This window comes from Podarcis erhardii, assembly GCF_964252035.2.
Source record: "Podarcis erhardii genome assembly, chromosome: 9".
In the NCBI taxonomy this organism is placed as follows: Eukaryota; Metazoa; Chordata; class Lepidosauria; order Squamata; family Lacertidae; genus Podarcis; species Podarcis erhardii.
The window spans coordinates 33,237,870-33,248,640 of record NC_138512.1 but is presented as its reverse complement, the minus strand read 5'-3'; the positions used below and the strand labels follow the sequence as shown (position 1 = coordinate 33,248,640).

At 38.0% G+C, this 10,771-nt stretch overlaps 1 protein-coding gene across 1 annotated transcript; it reads left to right on the top strand.

Annotated features, from left to right (window-relative positions):
- Positions 1–592: 592 nt before the first annotated feature.
- Positions 593–10,449, top strand: CEP44 (centrosomal protein 44). Its single transcript, XM_081875428.1, has 10 exons — positions 593–1,194; positions 1,984–2,131; positions 3,365–3,511; positions 4,107–4,259; positions 5,425–5,571; positions 6,327–6,539; positions 7,485–7,560; positions 9,133–9,257; positions 9,474–9,511; positions 10,249–10,449. The coding sequence occupies exons 1-10, from the start codon at positions 1,106–1,108 to the stop codon at positions 10,295–10,297; spliced, it is 1,185 nt and encodes a 394-aa protein (XP_081731554.1). The 5' UTR covers positions 593–1,105; the 3' UTR covers positions 10,298–10,449.
- Positions 10,450–10,771: the final 322 nt, after the last annotated feature.

Sequence of the window (10,771 nt, the reverse complement as noted above, 5' to 3'; positions counted from 1 at the left end):
GCGGGGGCGGCGCGAGGAGCGCGAGGAGGTGGGCGGGGCTCCGACCATCCTTCAGTCCAAAGGTGGGCCGGGGCCGGTAAGCTGACTCTGTGACCTTATGCACGCGTAACCGAAATAACCGCCTATACTTCTCCCCTGTCCCTGTGCTTCTCTTTCCCTCTTCCTTTTTCTTGTTGTACCGAGTCTGTTTTTGACTATGAGGAACCTGTCATACCTGTTCGTTATATGGCGCCGTTGACATTGCTGTTTATTAATGACAATACAAAATAAAAAAATTCCTTCCAGTAGCACCTTAAAGACCAACTGAGTTAGTTCTAGGTATGAGCTTTCGTGTGCATGCACACTTGGTATCTGAAGAAGTGTGCATGCACACGAAAGCTCATACCTAGAACTAACTCAGTTGGTCTTTAAGGTGCTACTGGAAGGAATTTTTTTATTTTGTTTTGACCATGACAGACCAACACGGCTACCTATCTGTAACTATTAATGACAATAGTCATGTGTCAGCTGCAGAAATAAGCCTTGCCGGGTTCAGTAGGTGCTTGCTAAACAGCAAGTAAATTAATTGTGTGTAGGATTGCAGTCTGACCCTACACCTGATTTTTGTGGAAATAAGCTCAGTGGGAAACAGACTCCTAACCATGTCTGCTCGGAAGTAGTCCTATAGAATTTAACGAGGCTTACTTCCAGGTAAGGGCGGTTGGATTGCAAGCAGAATAAGTGTGCGCAGAGCTGTAACCTGCCCAGTGCAATCCTATTTTATGCTCCGGAAGCTAGTCCTACTGGGTTTAATGGGTGTACAGTTGTAGCCTGGGTTTCCAGAGTGAAAGTGTGGTATTTGCAAAACAATTCTTTGTTTTGTTTTTGCGACCCTAAAAATGCCACTTAAGATGAAATGTGTCCTTCCCATGTGCAAGGTTGAAAGTGGATAGTTGTTTTCATACAATGAAGCTTGAGTCCAATTTGGCTTTGAGCTAGTTCTATAATGTGAGCGTATAATATAATATAACCAAAACATTTGAATTCTAAAATGCAACTATTCTGTGTTATAGTCTACTGAGCACTTCCTATGATCTGAACGAAATAAGAATTGTAACGTGATAACATGGCCACAGGAGATTTAAAAGGAAACTTGCGTAAAATAGAGCAAGGACTTCGACTTTTAAATTATCCCAGAGATGTCGATTATGCTGGGTAAGTGCAGGTATATCTTTATTTTTTATAATATTCATTGGTTCTATCAAACACGATTTGCTGGGAAAGGTATCTACAGTTCTCATATCAGAATCATGTTATTTTAATGTTGCTTCTGCTTGGACTGTGGACCAGTTAAAAAAATATATACAGTACTGTATAATAAACTGACTTGTTAAAGAATAGGCAAGAATTTTGCTTGTATTCCTGTTTGGATAATAGAAGAACACTGGTAGGCAGCTGAAACCAACTATCTGCAGCATATTAATCCATATAGTCTGATGTTGGATGGGGAAAGGGTCATTCCAGGCATTCTTTTAATTGTGCATTCCAGGCATTATTTTAATTGTGCATTCATGATGCTTTGGGCTCATAATTGTATCAGGGTACTGCATCATCACTGCAGAAAATCTAATAAAGCTGAATGATGTGTGGATGCTGCAGTTTAAATTCACCACAAATGCAGAATAGACATGCAGCAAACAGTGGTCTGAAGGGACCATTTTTTATATGTTACCCTGCCTCCCCTTCCTGTGTCTTTAAATGGAAAGCAAAGATGCTTATAAAGCAGAAACTTTCTTACAAAATGTTGGTTGCAGTTAACAAGAAAAAGGACTTGAGATATGCTTGGAAATTTGAAAGCACCCAAAATGTGAGTACACTGTAAAATAGTTACAACTCTGATTTTAATATAGTGTTTCTAGAGGAGCAGAAATAGAACAGCTGCACTTCCACTGGTGCAGTGGAATACAATATTATCTTACTGTCTAGCTTTTTTCTCTATTACAGGTTGGCAAAGGGGGATCCATCTGCATTTTTGCCCATCATCAGCTATTGCTTCACATCCTTCTCAACGTATATTGCAGAACTTCTAGTGGAATCGGATGTGAAACTCATGGCAAAGAATGACTTGCGTTTTATTGATGCCGTTTATAAGGTATTTATATAGTTCAAGAGTCCTTTGTGACACTACCACTTGTTGAGAATAACGGAAAAGTAAAAGTTTGTTTTAAACTTTACTTTCACCACATGTCTCAAAGCCCCTTACAAAAAGAAAAAAAGGAAAATCTACTTTAAAACGTATGTTAAAACCTCCAACAGTAGAACATTAAAGCAACATTCATGGGGTAAAGGTCTTCTGAAAAAGTTGTGTGCCATTATGGAGGCTACAAACAGGTTTAAATTGTTATAGCACTCACATGATCGTGTGATCTCAGCATGTATTATGTTGTGACGTTTTATAGGCAGTGTTCTAGCTTGTATGATATATTAAGTGAGAGATAAGATGGGGTTTGTTCACACGTGAGTTCAAGGATCTATGGTTTTAGGGCTGATCTTACTAGCTAACCTAAAACCTGTTACCAGGACCTTGTCCATACTATTTTCACTGATCTCACACTATGCAGGAACAATCCCCCAACCCTGGCTTAACTCTACTAAAGAAGCTTCTTCTAGCATCAGACATTGAGAGTTTGGTGGAAGTCCTGCAGCAACACACTTCACAATGCAGTAGCAAATGACTTCTTGGCCTTAGTCTCAGCCTTTGAGCTGGGGAGCAGGCAAGAATCTGCCCTCTGTATGTCCAAGAGTCGAAGGAAGGCTGGTGCTCATTACACTTGCCAGATAATGTAACGAGTGATCTGTACATAAGCTGATGCATAATAGAGCATGACTCACTGTATTTTTAAATTAACTAGGTGTCTCACTACCATTAAATGCAATATCGCAACAGTAAAAGCTATCCACAGACCTGTGTATTACAAGCCAAACTGGCATAGGGAAATTGGGATAAATTATATCTCTAAACTCTTGTCCAGATAAAAAGTATAGACTTAAGTACACTTAGGTATCTAGTAGGAATCCTAATGAACAGAAGTTTTTTTTCTCTCTCTTTTTTGATATGGTTTCAACTGCTGGACAGAGCTAGAAATTACAGGAATGCAAAAAACCCCTTCTGGGTTTTCATGCACTAGTTGTAACCCGTATCTGAAGAAGTGTGCATGCACACGAAAGCTCATACCAATAACAAACTTAGTTGGTCTCTAAGGTGCTACTGGAAGGAATTTTTTTTTTATTTTGTTTCAACTACGGCAGACCAACACAGCTGCCTACCTGTAACCACAGTTATAGTGACTGTGAAAGCAATTTCTTTTTTCTCTGTTCCTTGCAGGTTCTCCGAGATCAATTTCAGTATAAGCCAGTCCTATCAAAACAGCAGTTCCTCCAATATGGCTTTGCAGAGAGAAAAATACAGATTGTTTGTGACATTATTAATTCAGTCTATAAAAGGCATAAAGAATTAAGTAATATGAATAAGGTATTGATCAAGTTATTAATTTAGTTCATACTTCTGAGAAATAAAAATGTTAATATATTTTAAGGTCTAAGTAAAATAACCAGCACATTTTTGTTATTACATTTCTTGAATGTGTGAAAACTTTGTGTTTGCTCCATTATCAGTTTATTATTTTAATTAACAAAATTTGTGAATGGCTCTCAGGGTGTCTTACTGAACTGGCTCTGGTTTGGGTGTGGACCAGATTCCCCTTTTCTGTTGTCTATGGGTATTGGTGAAATCAGATAATTCTCCTTTCCCCCCTAATTTTTCTTCTTCTTCCTGCACATCAGTGTATAGGCTGTTAAAATGACATAGTGCCATACTTTGACTTAATTTCAGTTATAACTTCTTGCAAAGTTGTTTAATATTATGTTTGGATTTGATTGCTACAATTTGCTCTTCAAAATCACTCTTGAGAGGATACAGTGCATGTGTTTATATCCTTCCCTTAGAGCTCATATACTTGCATAATTACGTCAACAAAATGTTTTGTTACAACATACTTCATATTGTAAAAACAGGAAAATATATGCATCATTAACTATTTGGATGGGACTCCTGTGTGTTTTTATAGGTCAAATCCCAAACAAGAAAGAGAACCCATCCACTTAGACCTCAGCTACAAGCAAACAGTCCTAGTGTGCCCGATTCTACAACGTTCTGTGCTACAAATCTTTTTCCTACTCTTCCGGATTCTGCAACAATCTCTACTATGGATTTTCAGCAGGCAAGAGCACTCAAAATTATTTTAGAAGAAGAATTAAAATACACAATTATTTTAGACAAAAACCTGAAAGACTGTAGATGTTCCCAGCAATAATAGCTTTTTTACTGAACAAGTTGTCTGAAAAATGCTCACCAAAAACTGAACTGTGTTCAGATATCTGGCTGATTCTTTGTGCCACTGCCTTCTAGGCTTGTCATCCTGGCACTGTAAGATTACCTTTCAGGTAATCGGAATATGGAATATGGAGTTATGAATCCTGACCCTATGCTTCTGAAGCAGTTTGACTGGGGAGGATTCCTCAGCAATTTGGTGTGTCTGTAGGAACATACTTTTAAAAAAGAAATTTATGAAACAAAATTCAAACAACATAAAGAAATATCATTGCAGTAGGTTGAAAGCAGCATAAACTTGGATATTATCATTGAACTTGTTCCAAAACATTATGAAAAAACCCAATTTTTCCATAAACCTGTTAGGTTGGTTTATATGTAGTCTTTTATCATAAGTTAGCATAATCATGGCTACTATGGACCAAAGTTTTTCAATCCATTCAGATATTTTTAGCTATTATAATCTTAGCAGCAGTAATAAAGTTGAAAATTATTTCTTGATCATTTTCTATAATAAACTCTTTTAGATAACCAAGCCGAAATGCTTTAGGTTCCAAGGGTATACTAACATATCACAGATATTAGTCTGAATGGATTTCCAGAATATTTCTGTTTGAGAACAATTCCAGAAAATGTGTATGTGATCTGTTTTGTTTAATCCACATTTACAACATTTATCAGACCCTATTTGTATATTAATAAGGCATCAAATACCATTGAGAGAGGGTTTCTAAAACAGTCCTCTTTAAAACAGTCCTTTAAAACAGTTCACAAAAGTTATATTAGAAACTCAGTTCCTGGTTCTCACAACCTATTAAAAATAGGGCTAATGCTGAACGAATATGAGGATGGGGCCTTTAGAGATTCCTTGTCTATACAATACTGAGAGTGGTTTTTTTATTTTGTTTTTATCTTTTCAAAATCACTTCTTTTAACCCGCACATACATGTGTTTTATAGCCAGGTTCAATTAAAAAGTGTTCTGCTATTGACTTATATGGCCTTTATTAATACTCTCTGCATCACTTTGTGTGTGGGGTCTTTTATATGGCAAAGAATCCTCAAATAGAACATCATAAAAGTATGTTGAGCGCAAGACTCCCTCAAGACATAATCAATGAAGCACTAGAGGAGGAAGAGGAGCAGGAGGAGCAGGAAGAAGTTGCCTGTATTGCTGATGATCCAGTCAGTGTACGTGAACAGGTAGGACCATTTAAATTTTCTTTACTCACCTGCCTGTTGAAATAATAATAATTTTTCAGCTAATATATCTTGTGCATTGTTATGGGCTGGATTCGGCTAAAGAGGTGTGCTAGTGGGAGCCAGCAAGAGTCCCTCTAGCACATCGGGGCTTTCTTCCCCCTTTGCACCCCCAAATCTGCTCTGGTGTGGGGTTGAAAGAACCCCTAGAAAAGTGGGGGGGGGGATAGAAGAGGAAAGATTGTTCCAATGGTACAGGAAATAGTAATAAATTTGACACATGATTAAATAGCAAAAGTAGCTAGTAGGAAAACAATCTACATAATGCTGCCAGTAACCCCTTGAGGCATTCATCATAACAGTAGGGCCCAAAGTGTGGCTGCACCCACCCTTTAAGAACACAAGAGCCTGTGAATAAGGCCAAAAGCCTGTCTAGTCTTAGCACTCCAGTGCCCAGAAAGATACCTGTGGTAAGCTTGCAAGCACAACCTGGGAGCAGTAGCACTCCCGTCACCTGTGATTCCTGTCAAGTGGTATCAGACGCATAAAGCCTCTTGCAGTGGAGGTGGAACATAAAGGCTATCCATGGCCACTAGCCATGATGGCTATCTTCCATTCATTTCTTTAACCCTCAATCCTCTTTAAAGCAGTTCAGGTTGGTGGCCGTCACTGCCTCTTGTCGGAGAGAATTAAGGCACAAAGGGGGCTAAAGAGTAAAGATTATCTAAAACTTTGGATGAATAAAATATTATTTACAGGTCTTGGAGGAAACTACTAATGAAATGCAAGAATTAAAGAGCCAACTTGATGAACTGCAGGAGAAGCTTAATAAACTGGACTGGGTAGAAGAAAAGTTGCAGGCGTTAGAAGATAAACTGCAGGGAAAGGTTGTTATAGATGAAAAGGAGTGGAATAATTTACTGAGCCGGGTGTTACTACTTGAAACCCAACTGTTACTGCAGTCCAAAAAGGTATGCTTTTACCACCTACAGCTACATTAATGTATTTGCTAATAATAATGTTTTGTTTTAGCTTACCAGCTGTGTATCCTTTGGGTTGCTTCTAGTAAAGATGTTGCTCAACTGTGGCCTTTTTTCTTATGAGCCAACTTAACTTATTTTACTGTATTTATTTTTTATTTATTCTTACCTCCAGCACCTTGAAATTTATTCTGTTGAATGTAAATTGTGTAGGGCATAAATTTCCAGTTGTGAGGTATAATTAGAGAATAACTGTTGGTTACTTTAGCAAGAAATAAACTTGCTTCATTCAATGTACACTGTGTGTATAGAATCATAGTCACAGAATTGTAGAGTTGGAAGGGAGCACATGGATCATCTAGTCCAACCCCCTGCAATGCAGGAATATTTTGCCTAATATGGGGCTCGAACCCATGATGCTTAGATGAAGAGTCTCATGCTCTACCAATTGAGCTAGTTCCACTGACGCAATGGGACTTCTGTTTCCTCTCTCATCTCCCTCCTGAATGGTCCCCAGTCCTTTAGAGCTGATTTTGAGGCTGCAAGGGAGTGCTGGAAGGGACAGGAAAGGGAGCTCTGTTGGTAGACATGAAAGGCCGTTGCATCATCATAATTTCAGCACTGGATTGAGCCCAATGTGATGTGCAAGAAACAATGGTGGCTTGGTTTAGACCATAGTTTGCCAAATTTGGATGATAGTGATTGGAGGAAACAAAGGATAGAACTGGCATACATGAACCCATGGGATCTTCCTGATTAAAAGGTAGTGTCTGAAAAAGGATGTTGTTTCTATGCTGCTGATACTGTTGTTTTAGGGAGTGTATTATAATCCATTCACTGAAAGGTACTGAAGGAGATCATTAACCAGATCTAGGAAATGCTAGCTATTTTGCTGAAGAGCACTGTTATAAAGGCGGAAATGTTTTATAATTTCAGGCTGATTTATCTGCAGATTTTAATAACATGAGCGAAGAAAATACCTCTAGCAGAAATATGACTCCAGTTTCTCCTGGTGAGTATTTGATGTAGCTTTCTCCAGTCCACTTTTAAAACTACGCAGTGATATTGTCAGTTTAAATGTGTTGTTGCAAACTGAAATGCAGTCTATTTAAATTTCATTTTCTGTTGAATAGGGGTTGGAAACCTCTGGCCTGCTAGTCAAATTAAGGCCACCAGTTTGGCCCATGCAGCCATTTGTTTGCCAACCACACTCACATGTCACCTGCTGTCTGGAACAAATCCTGATTGTTCCATTGCAGCAGGGCTTGCATTCTACGCTATTTAAATTTGGGCCCAATTCCAAAACCTAACCCAACTAGAAGATTCCAAATGGAACCAATCCCAGTGGGGCTTATATTCTGCACCAAATTTAAATAACACCAAATGCAAGCCCTGGTGCTTTTTGGTGGACATAGAGCCACCTGATGTCCTATGATATCAGGTGATTGACAGGTAGGCAGATCTTCCCACTGTCAAAAGTAGCCCTCAGAGAGATGCCCAGTTTGGAATCCAGACCAAAGTGGATAGTCACTTTTGGGAATGTTGCCTTGTCCTCTCTTTGTACATGTACAGCATTGGCCACCCAACTAAGAAACTAAATCCTGCTTGAAGTTAGGCAGGCTCCATCCCTCAGGACCTTTAAATGAGCCTTCAAGGCCTATCTTTTTACTGATCATTTTAAATGGCTAGTTTTGGGTTGTGATTGTTTTATGTTTTGTTTTGTATGGTCATGTTCATGCTAGTTTTAATAATACTTTGTAGTGTTTTGAAATGTACATTTTTAGATCATCTAAAAATGTCTTAAAATTGTATAAACTATATTTGTATGTTTATGTTTCTGTAAACTGTTTTGGAAAACATCTTGTTTTGAAAAATTATAGACCATAATTGCAAGAGACACATTTAAAACTTCACCATGCCTTAGAACTGCAGAACAGACAGAAAATTTTCCACATCCGTTCTCATTTTATCTAAAATGTATATTAACTATATGGTTGGTTTGCTGCATGAATACTTGTCAATCAACTCATTGTCGTATCTAAGTTGGAACTGATTTATTGTATGATAAAGTACAGCTGCTCTCTGTTGCCTCTGAGATCTGCCAACAGGACATTTTATACAATGTGATGTTTTCTCACTGCAGAGAGGTTTTGGTTGGCCTATAAAAACACTTTAGGGTAATGCCAAGATCCTACTGACATGAACAGTGTGGCATTTAAGAAGGGCTTGGAAGAACCCTGATGCCATTTGTGTTGCTTGTAGAGTTGTTAAACTTTTGGGTTTCCCCCCCTGGATAAGCATTAGCTCTCAGGAAAGAGTTTATTCTCAAGTAATGACCTTTTTGAGTAATGGCATCTGCAACAGCTTACATTGCTAGGAATCATAGCATACCTGGTTAATCGTCGCAGGTAGTTTCTATGTTATAATTGCAATATATGGTTGTGAAATAACGTGAGAGAAAGACCTTGGAGCTTTGCAAATTCATCTCCCTCAATTTCCTTGTAAATCAAACTATGTGATGGCTGACCTGATGTGAGAGAGCAAAAAGGCAAAGGTGATGTTTAAAATGAATATTTCTTTGCAGATAGGGAGAAGGCGGAGCTGCCAGAGACTCTTCATCAGTCGTCTGGATACAGTTCACAGTTATCTGCAGACCCATCTCCCAAAGCCACGGCCGTTAATAATCATGGTCTGTCAGAGGTTTCAAAGGTACTTTAAAAACCAGCAAATGCTAGCTGATTTGCTTTGGAAGAGCTTGTAGATGTTGGTTGATTTTTATTATTATTTGGGGGGTGGGTAACAGCAAACTTTTTCAAAGCACTTTTGATAAAATTAAGTGCTTGTATAAAGTTACTCTGTTCATGCCTTTAAACTTAGAAAAATGCGGACTTCAAAGAATTAATTTAGCCTGTTTTGAAATTGCAGGAGACAACAGTACAAAGAATGGAGAGAATAAGCAAAATGTAAGTAATAGGGGGGGAAGACAAATTTATTTCTCTGCAGGGAATTGTTTTGGCTTAAAACATATCTAGAAAGTACATGTGTTTTCCAAACCTCAAAGGCCTTTGCATCAGGTGTGGCATTTCCTTAAGGCTGTACTGGATAATAAATCGAGCTACAGTTCCATGTTTGTGGGATGAGTCACTATTTTTGTTTCTGAAATACAACGTTAAGTGAATTTGCTGGTGGTTGCTAGAGATTAGAGTGCTAAATATGTTTATTAGTGATTAGATTTCCCCCCCGGTAGTGTTTTATTGAAGGAGTTTCTCTTTTTTAAAAACAAAATGAAAACCATGATCATTTTCGCACCCAAGAGCATTGTACTTTGATGTAGTAATGCCTGATTGTGAAACTTTACATTATCATTGTTTGTTTGTTTTTTCCTTCGGTATAATTCTATTTCAACAGGTTTCATTTTTAACACTCACCCCAACTTGTATTGTTCTAAAATAATTTCCTACTGAGAAATAAGATGTGCAAAATTTTGAGTTAAGTTGGAAAACTAAGAATATGTGTTTGATATTTTGGAATGTGTGTTTTCTATAATCCATATTTCCATATTGTCTTTTAGTCTGATTCCCTCCCCCACCCCCTGCTTCAAGATAGTTGGGAAAATGCAGTTGGTGCTTATTCAATGTTACCATTCTGCAAGTAGACAATTTTGTTTGGCATATCTAACCTCTTTGTATAATATCTTCAGGATTGAAGAAACTTCAGAGTTGTTGAAGACCTCAAGAAACACCTCTTGAGAACATTCTGTCCTGCACAGCCAGATATCTGCAAGCAATTATGTATGCCTTTAAATTTTTAGAGCTATCTGAATCTCTTTGTGATATTTTGTAACTCAAATTATTTAAAGCTATTTATTTTTATGAAAATAAATTTTGTAATATCTTTGTCATTGATGCAATTTTCACCTAACTGCGCTTAATTACTTTCTGCACAAAAAACCCTCTGTGCATGTGGCAGAGTTGTTCTAGTACTTGCACTCTGTTTTCGTATTGACATTTGCTAGCACTGACCTAAGTAATATGTTTTTGAAAGGGCAGCTAAAGGACCATGGTTTACATCCTGTTGGAAATGCTCCAGCTGGGACTTTCATATTACACCCAAGAGAATTGCATGCCTTCCATCTGTGAAGCTGTAGAAGCCTTAACGAAAACTCCAAGTACACCATATTGTAAACGTGTACTTTCTAAAGCCTTTTCGAAAAAATATACATT